The following is an 18,575-nucleotide window of genomic DNA, read 5'->3' as shown; positions in this document are numbered from 1 at the left end:
TATCTCTGCTCTGTTTATAACTATGTACTAAAATGTACCTCTGCTTTGGCTTGGCTGAATAGCATCAATCAATCAATCATGTAGCCTACAGCACACCAGGTTTTAGAATAAAATGCATTAACAACACCCCTTAGCTGTTATAACTGTACTAAAATGTACCTCTGCTTTGGCTTGGCTATTGGCTTGGCTGAATAGCAGTGATCGTCCATCTTAGTTAGTATAGCAATGCACGGCGGTAGCGAGTTAGAGTTAGTTGATAGTTAGTAGTATTGATGCGCATAGGTATTAATAAATCAGATGTCTGTCATGTTCTACGATACCCATTTCAGCGTGCGTGTGCGAGGATTATTATTATATACACGCTACGCTCATACCGGCGTGGGGAAAAAAACTAGCGTAGGTCAGCGGCCAATCGGAGCAACGCGGAACAACAACTTGCTTGTGGAAAGTATAGACGCGTACAGGTATGTAAAATATATCTCTATAGATTTAGTACTGGGTACATCACTATTAGCAGTATGCCATACAGAATCGGGAACAACTTTATTTAACAAATAAAACATTTATCAAATGTTTCAACTTCACAATGTAAGCATTCTAAATGGACCCAAGTTGATTTCCTGTTGCAGTGGTTGCTGACATCAGTTGCTGACATCAGTTGCTAACATCAGTTGCTGACAGGAAATAAGCACGAATCCAAGCTGTTTCCTAGCAACGTAATCCCAGTTAAACCACTATACCCTTGAATATTAAGACATCCTCACCAAAGCTGTTCAGCACTGGGAGACGACGCTACTTCTTAGAACACTTGTATCTAAATGGACCCAAGTTTATTCCCTCTTGCAGTATTTGATCATATGAATAGCTGACTTTCCAGAAAAAGAATAGACATAATATAGACATCCTCTATACCAGTGTTTCTCAACTGGTGGGTCGCAGGGCCATTTTGAGTGTGTCGCGGATGTGTATGGGGGGGGGGGGGGGGGGGGGGGGGAATGTTTGTTTAAAAAAAGAAAAAGAAAAAAATTTCTTTTATTTTTCACTACCTATCTTTGTGAAAGTGGCTTCTCAGCTCTGGTCCAGCTGAAGATAGCAGAGGAACAGATTGGACATTGAGCATGACCTCAGAGTTGCTTTGTCTACCATTACCGCAGACATTGATACTCTTGTCAGGAGCAAACAACATCCCCAGTTATCCCATTAGTTCCCTGGGATGTTAAGCTAAGAAGTCTGCTAAGAAGGGTATATTTATTATTATTATTATTATTATTATTATTATTATTATTATTATTATTATTATTATTATTATTGTTATTATTATTATTATTATTATTATTATTATTATTATTATTATTATTATTATTATTATTATTATTTAATTTTTTTCATTGTGTTTTTAACCCTAGTTGCACTTTTGTTGCAACTCCAGTTATCCCATTAGTTCCCCCAAACTTAGGTCTGTTATGTTAAAGGAAAAACGCCAACATTTTGGGAAATTACCTTACCGGTATTTAACGTCTTCCCTGGAGTTAGACAAGAAGATACATACCATTTGTCTCTCTGCATAGGACAGCCGCACCGTTAGCGTAGCTTAGCTTCATCACTGGAAGTGGGTCAGACCTTTACCCTGAAGTTCCCTACAGTCACGAAATACACTCCAAATACAACTCCAAAACGTTCCTGTAAACATGTTGTGACCTGTGTATTTACCACGTGGAGAAATAAAAAATAATTGAATTAGACATTTACGTTTTCTAAGCAAATATACTCTGAATTTTTTTTTGCCGAACCACTCCTCTCTGGGCTCAGTGATTTCACGTCACCAGTGCTACTTTCTAACGTGAGGCCAGCAGATTTCATTCGTTTATGGATACCATGACTGTGGTAAGTTTTCATTTATGTTTTTAGATGGAAGGCTGTATTCCATCTGTCTAACGTTAGCGAATATTGTGAGATTGATGAATAGGACAGTCACAACGTTGCTGGACTATCGACCTAGTTAGCCCCTTTCATGACTGCGATGCACGGCTACAGGGTTTGGGCGAGTGAATCCACACTCGTGGTATTATTATAACTCATTTATTGTGTAAAGTAGCACTGGTGACGTGAAATCACTGAGCCCAGAGAGGAGTGGTTCGGCAAAAAATAGTTCAGAGTATATTTGCTTAGAAAACGTAAATGTCAAATTCAATAATTTATTTCTCCACGTGGTAAATACACAGGTCTCAACATGTTTACAGGAACGTTTTGGAGTTGTATTTGGAGTGTATTTCGTGACTGTAGGGGACTGTAGGGAACTTCAGGGTAAAGGTCTGACCCACTTCCAGTGATGAAGCTAAGCTACGCTAACGGTGCAGGCGTTCCCTAAGCCTAATGCATGCAGAGAGACAAAACGGGTATGTATCTTGTTGTCTAACTCCAGGGAAGATGTTAAATAAGCTAATTTCCCAAAATGTTGGAGTTTTCCTTTAAGCTAAGAAATCTGCTAAGAAGCATATTATCTATTATTATTTTATTTCATTGGGTTTTTAGCCCTAGTTGCACTTTTGTTGCACTTTTTTGTGTTTATTTCATGTTTTTAACAGTGCATGAAAGATTGTGTATTACTGTTTTTTTTTTTTTTAAATAAATCATAGTGGTTAAAAAATTTGGGTCGCGACTTAATGACTAAGGAAAATATTGGGTCCCGAGGCTAGACCAGTTGAGAACCACTGCTCTATACCACAGTTAATTCAGACATTGTGATTGGCTGAAATATTCACTTATTCAGTGAAGCACTTTACTTCCTTGACATTCTGTTGATACATTGTTTTTTTTATATTTTTATTTTTTGCACAAATCTCTCCAACATTCCAAACATTTCTTTCCACATCATCATATTCAATTTCCAGGATTTGCCTTTTTCTTTTTTGTAAGAACATACAAAACATGTAAAGGACTCATACAAATACATTAATAACTGACATGGAAAATAAAAAAAGACTTACGAAAAAAGAAACATACTATACTATACATTATGCGTATACATTCCTGATATATATACCTTGCATGTAGACCGAACTACCTTCGAGCAGGTATGTGCTGCATCCTCTATCGGGATGCCACCCTTCTCCATATTGCATGTGAGAGAAAGCGCCCCAGACATATGCAGTTGTGCATAACATGCATGCACGCATGTCTCCGACACATGTATGTGGGTACGTGTATCACGTAAGCATGTGTACATGCCTCATATGTGTGTGTGTGCATCTTCCTGGTATGTGACTGTACTCCTATCTCTTGTGTGTGTTTCGTATCCATGTGTGCCTCTGCCCCCTATGTGAGTGTATATCTCAGATGTGTATATATATGTGCGTCTCAGCTACTCTGTTGATACATTGTATCAATCATGGTGAACTTGTAACCTAGCAACACCTTTGGTCACTGCTACATTTATCCATCCATGATAAAAAAGTAAGTGTTTGTTATTAGTAAAATTGTTATTGAATTAATTAATTTAGGAAGTGGATTTTCTTGAAAATATAAATGTGCTGTTCTGCAGATGCAGGTGGCTGAGGCTTTTTTATATTTATAAATTTTCTAATTATTTATCTATTTATTCTGCCTTTGTAGGGCAAAATATGTATATAATATATATATATATATATATATATATATATATATATATATATATATATATATATATATATATGAGAACTGGATAATGCATGCAAGCATGCAATTAATTGATTTAATTGAAAGTGAATTGATAACAAACCTGGCAAACAGGCCACACTCCAAAATGACAAGTTGGGATTCTCGTGTCATTTCAGAGTGAAGGAGGCACAAATAAGTGAAGCTGCGAGTGAAGCGGCATCTTCTCAACACTCTCCTTCACTGCACTTTCACGACTCACTGAAGTGTGGTGTGAAGCCGGAAACGACGACGACGACCTCAGACCTAGTTTCTTCTGCGCCGTCTTCAGCCAAACCAGGTGACGGTACGACCTCCGTCCTCACAAGAAGCGCTCCTTCTCCCGCTTTAGCCGTCACACCGGCACCGGCGAAGCCCGGCGACGATCCAACAGATATACCTGCGATGGCACAACGGAACCAGAACCAGGGGAAGGAGGTGAGACTGCATTCCCTCTCTCGTCAGCAGGACAGTTCGTAAAGAAAAACATGGCAGGCAAACGTGTTTCTTCTGATCAAAAGCTTTCAATGAAACACAGTGCAATTAGAGACGAGGCCAGGGGCGGATTTAGGATTGTAGGAGATCCGGGGCTTAGCCCAGATAGGTGGATTTTTTTTTACTTCGACACCACAACCTTTAACTTATACCACCACCTTAAAGCGGACAAAAGGCACTAGAGAACACTTAAATTCACACCCTTTAATTAATGAAGCAAACTATAATAATGTATAATAATAATAATAATAATACACTGTTTGTATAGCACCTTTCATACAAGAATTGCAGCTCAAAGTGCTTCACAGCAGTACAAAAAGACAGGCATAAAATGAGCACAACATTGGCAGATCAAGAGCAATGCATAAAGTGCAGATGTAAAGCATAAAATACATAGCAGTAAAATAGACAAAGTCAAGGTAAGACATAGAACATTAAATCACATCGTTTTTCATATTAGGATCTAAGATCTAGGGTTAACTCGCCGAACGTTGAGCGCCAGGACCCCTGAAAAGCAGAGTATAGTCTGGTTTTCATCGTTGTTTCTTTTATTCGATATTTCCATTCATAAAGACATGCCGGCAGCCTGTGTTATCACTGGGGATGGGTCTGAGATCTCAAAAGTCCAATACCGCCGCCTAACACCTTCCGGCCGCTATTGCACTCCATTTGAAACGATGTGGCTTGGTGTCTGTCATTTTGGAAATGACACCAGACCACCCTGAAACTACACTCATATTCACGACGGTATAAAACGGAAATGTATGGATGGAAAAATGTTTTTTGCATCTTGACCGGAAGAAACTCAATGACAATCGACTATATTATTAGATCCATAGCTATAATATATAATATAGCTTTACACAGCCACGTATCCCCATGTTAAAAGGCGCTGGCCTTTCAACAGTAACGGTAAACAGCGCCATCTGGCGCTGAAAGTGTTAATATGCGTCTTTGTTTACGGTTTGATTATCACTGATACAAAGTAAAATAGTGCAGTGCAATAAAATAGTTAGTAAAATAGAATAAAATAATGCAATAGTGCATTGCAATAAAATAGTTATCATCGTATTTTTTCGGGAGGCCGGTAAGGAGTGCATTACAGTAGTCGAGTCGGCTTGAGATAAAGGCATGGATCTAGTTTTCAGCATCCTTTTGATTTATAAATGGCCGTACTTTAGCTATGTTTCTAAGGTGGAAGAATTATGTTGTTGTCAACTTGTTGATTGTGATTTAAAGCTTAGGTCTGAGTACCATAACACCAAGACTTAACTCACTCAAATACAGTTAGCAGCTGGATAGACTACAGATGGAAATTAGCTTCTGCTAAATCAGGTGCAAACATATTTTCATGTAACAATGATTAATTGTCCAAAAAAAAGAGAAACTTTATTTTTATTTTTTGAAAATAGATTCAGGGCTTTTCAGAAAACATTCAGGGCTTGAGCCCAAGTAGCCACCCCCTAGCCCCGCCCCTGGACGAGGCGTGTAATGTTCTTTGTGATTGTTTATGTTGGATGCTTATGAGACTGGCAGACACTCACATTGTTCAAGACACAGTACAGTATCTCCCAAAAGATGGTGTAGTGGTTAACACTGTCGCCTCACAGCTAGAAGGTCCTGGGTTTTATTCCCGCTTTGGGACCCGGTTTCCACCTTGCCAGGTACCCAGGTTAAGTTATTTATTAAAAAAATTACCCAGGGACAGTGCACATTAATGAACATCTTCAGTTTCCACATCAATGTAAATGTGCCAGAATTAGCTAATGAGCTAGTTTTTATCTGTAGTCCCTGCCTACCATGCATGTCTTGGTGTGGGAGGAAACCGTAGTATCCAGAGGAAACCCACGCGAACACAGGGAGAACATGCAAACTCCACACAGAAAGGCCCCCTGCTGGGGTTCGAACCCAGGACCTTCTTGCTGTGAGGCAGCAGTGCGGACCACTGTGCCACAGTGCCGCCCGTGGGGTATCTCCCGGGCCTTTGTGTGGAATTTGCATGTTCTCCCAGTGCTCGCAAGGGTTTCCCCTCCTGATAAGAGAAACCTAATGGAAAAACATGCAGACAGGAGCATTTTGACTGGTCCCCGGGCGTGGCCCCACGCCCATGTCTGCTCCCGGCTGCCCTTGGGGGGAAGGGCGACAGGGTGGGTTAAGTGCAGAGAGACATTTCATCGGCAACACACAATGTGTGTGTGTGTTCCTGTGGGTCGCCCATCTCATGTGTGTGTTCATCTGCATGACGAATAAAGACTTCTTCTCTTACTAATAAAGTCCCTTTTCTTCTACTCTCTTGCTTTCTTTCTCTTATCTGTATCCATCCCTACAGATCTCTCTCCAGGCTCTGTCTCCTGAGTTTCCTGACGTCCTTCCTCCAGTCGTGATCAAATTGGGAGGATTTCCATACAACATGACCCCTGGATCCGTGTTCAGGGCTCTGGAGGAGCGCTTTGGACCGAGCGTGAAGTACTGTTACATTGAGATGAGGGGGTTAAGAGCTGTAAGTGTACCTGGGTGTGTCTCGACGCTTATATTTTACCACCTTTTTATTAAATTTTTTCCTCCTTTTTCCGTTTTTCTCGTTAGTCGTTATGCCAATTCCCAATCCCCTTCCTGGTCGTTGCGCACTTACCCCCTACCGTCGGTCTGGGAGGGCGGAGACTATCACATGCTTCCTCCGACACATGTGTAGCCAATCAACCGCTTCTTTTCACCTGGCAGCGAGGACTCTCACTGGGGGAGTGTAACGTGTGGAAGGATCACACTGCCTCCCCCAGATCCCTCCCTCGCTGTGCAGGCGCCCCGACCGAACTGTAGGAGTCGCTGTTTACAACAATCAGGACACACCCCACCGGCTTTCCACCCGCTGACACTGCCAATTGTGTCAGTATGGACGGCCGACTAAGCCGGAGGTGCAGCTGGATTCGATCCCACTGTCTCTGCGGTGGTAGGCAGACGCTTAGTCCGCTGCGCTACCCGGCCGCCCTATTTTACCACCTTTTCTATTCTTAGAGGCATATCATAATAATACATGGGATTTTTCTCCTTTCTGGAACCTTAACAAATTATGCTTCAATAATAATAATAATTACTTTATTTATATAGCACCCTTCATACATGGATTGCAGCTCAAAGTGCTTCACAGCAAATAGCATAAAATGAATGACATGGTGCTGGGCAGAATACTGATCTCTATAGACCAGGGCCCTATTCCCCATACCTGGTTCAACTAAGTCGATCAAAAGTCCCATTAGCCAGATTCAATTAACCCGATGTTTGAATCCAGGCTTTCCCTGTTCCTCGAACGCTGATTCAGTCTCGTTAATTCAAACCAGACTTGATACTCAGGATAATTGCGCGCGGCCGCCTCACCTGAAAAGACAGCAGGTGTCGATCGCAGAAATCCTGATTTTCTAACGGCATTGATTGATTGATTGAAAACTTTATTAACAGATTGCAGAATGGGTACAATACAGTACGGCTCAATAGCCTCGCCGACAAGTTAAATGCATAATCTATAGGCACATTTTAAGTCCCTCATTACCCCAATCAGATTATATTTCTTTAAATGTGCCTGCTGGCAGTAGGCTTAATGGAATGAATAATCGAATGAGATCTTGCTAGCGAAAATAATTAGTTCAACTCTTTCAGAATAAGTAGATAAAAACAAGCCCAAAGAGTATCTAATTGATACAAATTAATATATACTCATGAGGATATCTGTACTGTATGTGCTTAGGTATCATGTACTATATAAATACATGGTTCCCAAAGTTGTCAAGGCGCGACCCCCGAAATAACGTGTCAGAGAGGCTTGGAGGCTATACAGTTTCACTATTAATCAGGTTTTAATCTCTTTCGGACATCATCCATACATGCATTGAATTGATTAACCTTTGGTTTATACCAGTGACACCAGTCATGTTCATCACCCTCTTCTTCATCATCAGATAACAGTGCTTGAACAGATAAATGCATTTTCTCAAATTCATTCATCAAAACGTCAAAGGCTTGCAATTGCTCATTAATTTTCTCAAGTCACGTCCACGTCATCAAATCCGTCAAACAGCGCATCTCCTCAGACATTTTAATCCCAGTTACAATATCACAATAACGTGTGAGTGACAGTGATACAATTCAACAATCCACAGATTCAGATTCGTCGTAATTCAGATCCACAATCCACGCATAAAAATAAAATTCAAAAATGTCCGTACCGAAATGGGCACCGGTGGATCTCACGTGAATCGGTACTCGGTAGTACCGACGTGATTCGGTCGATACCCTTAAAAGTACAGGAATTGGTACCCATCCCTAGACTCAGTTGGTATTGCTGATTGGCTCGGACACGGTATGTTTGTATACAGCGAACAGGTCTATTAACTCATTCTCCGCCAACGGCGAGTATACGTTGTTGGCCGCCAATCATTGGACGCCAACAACGAGTATACTCGTTATTTGATCGTTATTTCTTTTATTCGCTATTTCCAATCATTATCCATCCAGGGAGTCTGTGTAACCATAGGGAATGAGTCTGCAATCGCAAAAGTCCAATACCGCCGCCTGGTGGTATGCTGCCGATGTTGCACTCCTTTTGAGACTGTATGTGGCTGTGTGTCGATGAAATTCATCCGGGCGGACTTTTCTAGTAGCCTGGACCGAGGGCTCTACCCGATCGCATTGAATAGTTTTCGGGACCCCCGATTCATTATGCTGTGGTGGGTTATGTCGTGGCCCAAATGGACATAGGATCTAGCAGATGGCAATCAAATAATTGGAATAATCTTTTTGGAATCTCACCAGCCACAGGTAAGAGCAATCTAACGTCAATTTCAGCTTGATTGTGCCTTGTTTTCATAGCCATCACCCTGATCAGCATATGCTGTTATACTAACGAATGCCGTTATTGACTATCAATTCATCAGAAACCCCCCCCCCCCCCCTTTCATGCATTCATGATGGAACATAATATACAGAATATATATGCATTCAAATTTTTTATTGTAGCGTGTATAGGGACGAAATGCCAATGTATTAAAGGGGAACTATCTTATAAATGGCCTTTTTGAGTGTTTAGCATTGTTTCCTAGCTATGTGAACTTATATTAATATGATCTATGTCTCAAAATTCTCATATTGGCGCATTCTTCCAATTCTCCTCTCACAATATTCACCCTCACTGAACTGAGTCGTTTGAAAATGTGCCTATATGTGATGTCATATAGTCACTGCTGCATGTTAATGTGGCTCCTCAGGCACCAGCACCTGCACCCCAGTCCACATCAGCTCAAAACGGCTCGAGATCTTGAGGTAGAAAAATGCTGTTTTTGAGGACTTGATTAGAAATACAAAACAATGAATAAAAAAAATATATATATTACAGAGGTGTTCCATAGACTCACAGGAATTGTGTAAAAGTGCCCAAATAGTGAAAGAAATAGTAAAATAGTTCCCCTTTAAGTATAATATGCGTCACGGCCTATTACTAGCCTCCCAGGAATTACCCTAAACCGCTCTAAAACCATAATTCACCACGGTATAAAACGGGAATGAATGGATGGAAAAATTATTCCTTTTTCACATCTTGAACGATAGATACTCGATGTCAAATGGGTCATAGTATCTCACCACTCACCACTTAACATCACGATTGGTAAGTAAGGGTTTTTAAATTCTGGCGAATGTTAATTGACAATTACAGTGTCACTTTGATACTGGGGCGACAGTGGCTCGGGAGGTAGAGCAGTCGCCTGGTTATCCGGAGGTTCCTGGTTCGATTCCCGCTCCTCCCAGGCAGTGTGTTAAAGTGTCCTTGAGCAAGCCACTTAACCCCTAACTGCTCCCGATGAGCAGGTTGGCGCCTGGCCCTTGCATGGTTGCCTCTGCCATCGGTGTGTGAATGTGTGAGTGAATGGGTAAAATGTGAGGAACTAATTGTAAAGCGCTATATAAATGCACCATTTACCATTTGATACTGTATCACTCTTCCCATTATCCTGCAGTCCAGTTGGATGGACATCTGTTCCATGACCCCCCCCCCCCCCCCCCCCCCCCCATATCGCACAGGCCTGAGGTGACAGTTTGTGTCCATTGTGTCTCTCCTTTTGAAGGCGTCAGTTTGGTTTGAGGACGAGGAGGAAGCAGAGCTGTGGCCGCATGTATGAACTTCACCATGAGAGGTGGTTGGCTTGTCAAAATCTATAAGGTAACTCTTTCTTTCTTTCTCTGTCTCTCCAACTCTCTACTCACTTTCTTTTTTCTTTCTTTCTCCATCTGTTTTCTGATAATGTTAAAGGGTAAATCCAGAACTTTTTAACCCTAATCCCGTTTTCCTATTTACCAATGATGTTGTAAATCTGTCCTTTCTCAGCACAATCTTTTTTTTTTTATCCACTTTTTCTCCCATTTTCTATGCTTTTTCTACCATCCCAATTTCGTATAATCCAATTCAACCCTCCCCTGTCACGAACGCTGTTTCTTGCCTCCCACAAGCCGGCTGCAATGTGGACTAAGTCATACATAGCACAAGTCCCCTCCGGTACTTGAGGTAACAGCAGTCGCATCTTTTCACCTGCGCAGCTCGATCTCTCAGTGGCGAGGAGTAACGCGTGGGAGGCTCACGCTGCCCCCGACACTTCCTGATTCTACTGCGCAGGCGCACCAACCGACCTGTAGGAGTCGCTGTCCACAACGCCCGATCCCCACCCATCAGTTTCCCACCCCCTAATACGGCCAATGTGTATTAGTATGGACGGCCAGCTAAACTGAAAGCAATGTGGAGCGCTGGGCTCGAACAGGCAAGCCCAGCGTCTCCGTCATTCGTGGCGAGCGCCTTGCCCACTACGCCACGTAGCCGCCCCCTTTCTCAGCACAATCTATGCTGTTCTTCATACTGGATTCTAGGGGTGTAGCGGTACACGTATCCGTACTGAACCGTTTCAGTACTGGACCTTCGGTTCAGTACGCGCTGTGTACCGAACGAATGCAACGGTACGGTAACCACCAACGGAACGCACGTGCAGAACTTTTTTTTTGTGTGCCGAATTCTATTCAAAACTCCAAGTTCACCCCTTCCCAAAATATAATTTGCGCAAAGGGCCGGATGTTGTTAGCATAGCCTCATAGTGTGGCGAACACACACACACACACACACCCACCCTCTCTCAGTGCGTGAGGTGGAATTGGTGCTAGATTGAGAAGGGGATGTCTCTCGGAGATCAAATTAATGATAGTTTACGGCATATAGAACGGACATTCATACTCGGCAAAACACACCTCCGAACAACGTGTGATAAAATGCAAGATGTTCCCCCTGCAGCCTGTTGAGAAGGTCTGTCTTCGCCTGCAAGTAGCAGATGAAGATGAGACACAACACATTAATTTTAACATGTTTTTTTAAATCTCGAAGTCAGAAGGTATTGGATTTATATAACATTTGTACTGCTAGTTAAAGTATTGGCAGGGGTTTTATTTAACATTTGACTATAAACATTTAATAAAAACATGCATCGATAGCTAGTACCCAGACTTCCAAATACAGTTCTGATTGAAATAAAAACAGACATGACATACCTTTATTAACTCTCCTATGAAATCCGTTTTATGTTTTCCTGTTTTTGGATTTCAGAGAGAGAGAGAGAGAGGAGAGGAGAGAGAGAAGAGAGAGAGAGAGAGAGAGAGAGAGAGAGAGAGAGAGAGAGAGAGAGAGAGAGAGAGAGAGAGAGAGAGAGAGAGAGAGAGAGAGAGAGAGAGAGAGAGAGAGAGAGAGAGAGAGAGAGAGAGAGAGAGAGAGAGAGAGAGAGAGAGAGAGAGAGAGAGAGAGAGAGAGAGAGAGAGAGAGAGAGAGAGAGAGAGAGAGAGAGAGAGAGAGAACCCTCTCCTTACCTATTTTCATCCTCACCTCCCTTTCCTCTGCTCTCAACCCTAAGACAAGGGGTTATAGGCAAGAGAGGCGCGGAGGGGACAGGTGGTCCCCCCCTTCACCTCCGTCCACCTCCAGGAGCTCCAGTCCCAGGGGCCGCCAGGAGCACTCCAGGCCAGAGAGGGGTGCCTCCTCCAGGCACGACAAGAGCAGCAGGGCCCCCTCAGAGGAGGAGCTCCAGTCTCCACCTCCGTCCACCTCCAGGAGAACCAAGTCCTCTGGAACCTCCTCTAGCTCTCGAAGGGGCAGGCGTGACGAGAGCCCCACAGTCAAGAGAAGGAGAGGAGAGGAAGAAGACAGAGAGGTAAAAAGAAGGGGATGGAATACCAAAATCATGAATCTCGTTCAGACATAATTGTACCCATATCTTTTTTTATTTATTTTTTTATCCACTTTTTCTCCCATTTTCTATTTTTCTCCCATCCCAATTTTCATATCGTCCAATTCAACCCTCCCCTGTCTTCGAACGCTGTTTCTTGCCTCCCACAAGCCGGCTGCAATGTGGACTAAGTCATACATAGCACGAGTCCCCTCCGATACTCGAGGTAACAGCCGTCGCATCTTTTCACCTGCGCGGCTCGATCTTTCAGCGTCGGGGGTCTGGGCTTTGGAGGGGCCCCGCCCCCGTCGCTTCTTGATTCTACTGCGCAGGCGCACCAACCGACCTGTAGGAGTCGCTGTCCACAACGCCCGATCCCCACCCTTCAGTTTCCCTCCCCGTAATACGGCCAATGTGTATTACTGTGGATGACCAGCTAAACTGAAAGCAATGTGGAGAGCGGGGCTCGAACAGGAGGCATCCTGTTCGAGCCTAGTCTCCAGCATTCGTTGCGAGCGCCTTGCCCACTGCGCCACGTAGCCGCCCTATATCTTTTTTATTTTTATGATCTCTTTCCTTCCCTCTCAACCCCCAGAGCTCCAGTCCCGGGGGCCGCCAGGAGCACTCCAGGCCAGAGAGGGGTGCCTCCTCCAGGCACGACAAGAGCAGCAGGGCCCCCTCAGAGGAGGAGCTCCAGTCTCCACCTCCGTCCACCTCCAGGAGAACCAAGTCCTCTGGAACCTCCTCTAGCTCTCGAAGGGGCAGGCGTGACGAGGGCCCCACAGTCAAGAGAAGGAGAGGAGAGGAAGAAGACAGAGAGGTAAACAATGTGTGTGTGTGTGTGGTGTAAAAAGAAGGTGATGCATTCTTCCAGTGCACAGACTGTTTAATTTTAAACATTACAAACATGTTGAAAGGGGGCCAACACAATGGAGAATGTGGTATATGTGTGCTGGTGTTAAAACAAAAACACCAAAAGTAATGTATCACTAGGTAAATGTTATAATATAGCTTGATATGGATTTCAGGTCATACTGCCCAGCCCTAGAATTAATAAGGACTCAGTGTCGTATATGCAAGTCATTCTCACATAGATTGAACTGTTTTTACACAAAGGGGCAACCATCATACCTGCACAGACCATCATACCTACACATTGTTGGCGTCGCCTGATGCATGTAGTCCTCATCGTGGCCTCTTGGGTGCTACCCTCAGCTGCATGTAGACCTCACCGTGGCCTCTTGGGTGCTACCCTCAGCTGCATGTAGACCTCACCGTGGCCTCTTGGGTGCTACCCTCAGCTGCATGTAGACCTCACCGTGGCCTCTTGGGTGCTACCCTCAGCTGCATGTAGTCCTCACCGTGGCCTCTTGGGTGCTACCCTCAGCTGCATGTAGTCCTCACCGTGGCCTCTTGGGTGCTACCCTCAGCTGCATGTAGTCCTCATCGTGGCCTCTTGGGTGCTACCCTCAGCTGCATGTAGTCCTCACCGTGGCCTCTTGGGTGCTACCCTCAGCTGCACGTAGACCTCACCGTGGCCTCTTGGGTGCTACCCTCAGCTGCACTTAGTCCTCACCGTGGCCTCTTGGGTGCTACCCTCAGCTGCATGTAGTCCTCACCGTGGCCTCTTGGGTGCTACCCTCAGCTGCATGTAGTCCTCATCGTGGCCTCTTGGGTGCTACCCTCAGCTGCATGTAGTCCTCATCGTGGCCTCTTGGGTGCTACCCTCAGCGCCTTTTCATTAATGATAAGCAAGCAGTGCAAGAATGCGGAAGCATTCTACCGTAGTGGCGTGCGGTAATGCGCCTTTCATTTTCCGCCGCCCAGCGCCCGTGCGTGCACCGGCGGCGGCGTGCTCGCTCAGGTGCGTGCGTGCGCCGGCGTGCTCGCGCGAGGTGCCCGCGCATGCGCATGAGATCCCGCCTTGGTTCGACGCGTAGCTCAATATATATAAGTCACCGCCCCTTATTCAGTATCTAGAAATAGCTCATTGGCAAGACTACATGGCTGTGGATCCTATGGCTCGTTTGCTGGCGAGTTCGAATCCCATTGAATATTTTTTTTTTAACGTGATTTTTTTTTTAACGTGTATTCTTTCGCCGGTTAAGGTTAGGCATGGTTAAGGTTAAGGTTAAGGTTAGGCATTGTTTCGGAGTTGGTTAAGGTTAGAACGGTTAAGTTTAGGCGCTGTTAAGGAGCTGGTTAAGGTTAGAGTTTGTCAAAGAGAATGGCAATATCATTTCTATGGTTAAGGTTAGGCATGGTAAAGGTTAAGGTTAAGGTTAGGCATTGTTTCGGAGTTGTTAAGGTTAGAACGGTTAAGTTTAGGCGCTGTTAAGGAGCTGGTTAAGGTTAGAGTTTGTCAAAGAGAATGGCAATAGACAAGCCTATTTCCGCGCGACAGCTCCCAAGCGGGCCTGAAAAGAAAGGCGCTTTACCGTAGTGGCGGCGGTGACGAATGCTTCCGCATTTTTGCACTGCTTGCTTATCATTAAGGTAGACGCACCCTCAGCTGCATGTAGTCCTCACCGTGGCCTCTTGGGTGCTACCCTCAGCTGCATGTAGTCCTCACCGTGGCCTCTTGGGTGCTACCCTCAGCTGCATGTAGACCTCACCGTGGCCTCTTGGGTGCTACCCTCAGCTGCATGTAGTCCTCACCGTGGCCTCTTGGGTGCTACCCTCAGCTGCATGTAGTCCTCACCGTGGCCTCTTGGGTGCTACCCTCAGCTGCATGTAGACCTCACCGTGGCCTCTTGGGTGCTACCCTCAGCTGCATGTAGACCTCACCGTGGCCTCTTGGGTGCTACCCTCAGCTGCATGTAGACCTCATCGTGGCCTCTTGGGTGCTACCCTCAGCTGCATGTAGACCTCATCGTGGCCTCTTGGGTGCTACCCTCAGCTGCATGTAGACCTCACCGTGGCCTCTTGGGTGCTACCCTCAGCTGCATGTAGTCCTCATCGTGGCCTCTTGGGTGCTACCCTCAGCTGCATGTAGTCCTCACCGTGGCCTCTTGGGTGCTACCCTCAGCTGCATGTAGACCTCATCGTGGCCTCTTGGGTGCTACCCTCAGCTGCATGTAGTCCTCACCGTGGCCTCTTGGGTGCTACCCTCAGCTGCATGTAGACCTCATCGTGGCCTCTTGGGTGCTACCCTCAGCTGCATGTAGTCCTCATCGTGGCCTCTTGGGTGCTACCCTCAGCTGCATGTAGACCTCACCGTTGCCTCTTGGGTGCTACCCTCAGCTGCATGTAGTCCTCACCGTGGCCTCTTGGGTGCTACCCTCAGCTGCACGTAGTCCTCACCGTGGCCTCTTGGGCGCTAGCGCCGCCACTTTGACGTTCAAGTATAAAGTTAGCTTTACTCTTGGGTTATTGAGGGTCTATGAGGTGGTTCACGTCTAAACCTGAGGTAAGACAGGGGAGAAAAGGGGTGACCTGGGGCCTCATTTATAACCATTGCGTTCATACAAAACAGGGCTTGAAAGATGCGATACGATTTATAAAAAAAGAAGAAAAAAGAATTTGACTTTACACCATGCGTACGCACAGTTTGGAGGGATTGAGAAATAACAATGCGAATGGTAAAGGTAGATAGATTAATAACTAACTAAAATGTAGGATATATGTCTTGTGTACTTCACTGCAGGCAGACCTATGATTTACCTTTTAAATCCAGTTTGGAAATGGTGTTATACCTCATACCTTTAATACCTCATAGTTCATTGTACCATGGTTTGACATAGGGAACTTCTTGATCTTTGATATCTGTTTTAAAAGTAAACAAGATCACCCTGAATAACCTTCAGCATCTGCCCTTTCAGTCAAAAACTGACCTTTTTTTGGCTGGTTTATGTGATAAATATAGACGCAAAACAACACGTTTTTTTATGTTTCGAAAGATTGCGCCCCCCCCTACCCCCCCAACTATTTCACATATGTAAGCTTTGCAATGAGACTCACTAGGAAATACTGTGTGTTTTTGGTGAGGGGTGGCACCTATAGGAGCAGGGCAGGACGCAGAAAGGAAAAATACCTCCTCCGCCTGTGTATGGAAGATCATCATTTGAAATATTTACAGTATTTAACCTGTATAACTGGACATGGTTAAATAAATTATTTTTTTTTAAACTTAATTTTTTAGCGTTTATCGCTTTTCTGGTCAAGCATGACCGACAGAAACAGGTTGAAATGGGATGTAGAGCAGGGGAAGACATTCTGAGAAATGACGGCGGGTCCGGGAATCGAACTCGTGTCCCCCAGATCCGTGACGAGCACGGTTTTCCCAGATGCAGAAATAGCGCAGAGATATGCGGTGAGCTACGGGAGCTCCCCCGGTTAAATACATTTTTGAAAGTAAATTAATTGGGGTCAATGGTATTCCGTACAGAGTTAAATAACTGACCAACAGTGTAAAAAACTAAAAGGATTTTATGCTGCGAAACTGTATATATTGTTTACAATTAGGGCTGTCCCCGACTAAGGATTTGGATAGTGGACTATGATTGGCCAAAATTTGTCGACTATTAGTCTATTTTTATTTTTTTTTCTCATCATTCCATTTGGGCTGTGGGGGGTGCTTGATGTCTGAAGGAGTCGACTGAAGGCTTCTTGTCCTCTGCAAAAGCATGCAATTGGTCCACTGATGGATACATCTTGATATTTGTCTAGTCTAGAAGGGTGAAATCCTCTTTCAGTGCCGCTGTGCCTGTTTTGTAGGCAGTTAGCCTCTGGTATGCGTGCCATTAGCGTTAGCCACGCTTCTAGGCCTCTTTTCTTTTGGAATGAATGATAAAGAAAAATATTTATAATTATTATTATTTTTAATTTTTTTTACTAAGAGGTTGGCAGTCGACTACGGCTCATTTCGACCGATTAGTCGACTAATCGACTAATAGGGGTCAGCGCTATTTACATTCAATCCAAAATGTGTATTACTCATGAACTGAACGTTTTTGGATGACGAGCAAACAACGTTTCATATCTCAGATTCATATGCTCAGTCAGACAGTGGAGCAAACTGGCCAGCCAGCATATCATCTTGACTTGATATTTAAAATATCTCCCGTTCCAAAGCATTATTGAGCAAAAACTATTTCACAAATTATGATAATTTTCATTTGTTTTTGGTCCCCCAACACTTACATATTTAAAGTAAGCTAAAAACGTATCTCTTCACCGTAGCCTTTTAACACATTGAGTGCCACGCCCCTTCCGGGAAGTGACCACTTCCGTGCCGTCCATTAAACTATGGGTCTAATAACGCCGTTGAGTCTCATTGAGCTGCTTCTGGTCAACGTGCAAAAAACAGATTATTTTTTCATCCGTACATTTTTGTTTTATAGTATAAATTATACCGTTTTGAATATGAACATAGTCCGGCCGCTTATGAGCAATTCCAGGGAAAAGACATGAAAACAGCATTTTTGTGTAATTCAATAAACATGTTGTCATTTTTCGCCTGATTATCGGATCTTCCTGAAATCAACGCTAGATCATCACTATTATCCTTTGTCGTGCACACATGCAATGTGATTTAGACTTAGTTTGAAACCTGCTAATAGTCTTATCGATTTTAATCGATATGTATATATACATTTTAAGGACAGAAATATATTACAATATATTTTTTATAGATTTTAATTTAATTATAAAACTTGGTAATACATGGCAGAAAGGCTGTTTCAATTAACTTCTTAATCCCGAGCTACAGAATGTATGAATTAATGTTGCGTAATTATTTTTTTCAAATGTAGCCAAGAGTAAAGAACCTAACTCAGTCAAAACAGCAGTCAAAGTGTATATTTTCAGCACTACGTTTGTTCACCAATGATTTGAACTGTTTAGTGAAATATGAGTTTATAGAAAGCTCAGGGCATCGAGTCAGAAAAAGACGCTTATAGACGCGAGGATTTGGTGCAACCTAACTTGTAGTCTTTTGAGAGAAGAGACCCAGGGCTTTTGATGGCCTTTCGATTTTCAAAAAATGACACTTCCCAGCTCACGCCAGCCCATGCCAGCCCATGTCAATCATCTGACTTCTAGCTGACTTTTTTCTTTCTCTTATTTTTCGGGATCATATCCCACAAACCTGAACGTCATTGCCATAAAACAGAACATAGTTAGTTTATCTACCTTTCTGTGAATGTCTAGCAATTTGATGAAAAATGG

The 18,575-nt window shown here is 43.8% G+C and overlaps 1 protein-coding gene across 1 annotated transcript in view; it reads left to right on the top strand.

Moving 5' to 3' along the window:
* Nucleotides 1-6,535: 6,535 nt before the first annotated feature.
* LOC311230111 (uncharacterized protein) overlaps nt 6,536-18,575 on the top strand; it is a 40,114-nt gene continuing 28,074 nt past the window's right edge. The window contains exons 1-4 of the mRNA XM_084316278.1: nt 6,536-6,667; nt 10,278-10,372; nt 12,096-12,392; nt 13,003-13,227. Of these exons, the coding sequence (XP_084172404.1) occupies nt 10,328-10,372; nt 12,096-12,392; nt 13,003-13,227 (567 nt within the window). The 5' untranslated portion in view covers nt 6,536-6,667; nt 10,278-10,327. The remainder of the gene's footprint in view (nt 6,668-10,277; nt 10,373-12,095; nt 12,393-13,002; nt 13,228-18,575) is intronic.

The sequence above is a fragment of the Notolepis coatsorum genome, assembly GCF_963971535.1.
Source record: "Notolepis coatsorum genome assembly, chromosome: 1".
NCBI classification, from domain to species: Eukaryota; Metazoa; Chordata; class Actinopteri; order Aulopiformes; family Paralepididae; genus Notolepis; species Notolepis coatsorum.
Note: the sequence above shows the minus strand (reverse complement) of the source record. Positions and strands in the feature narration are given on the sequence as shown.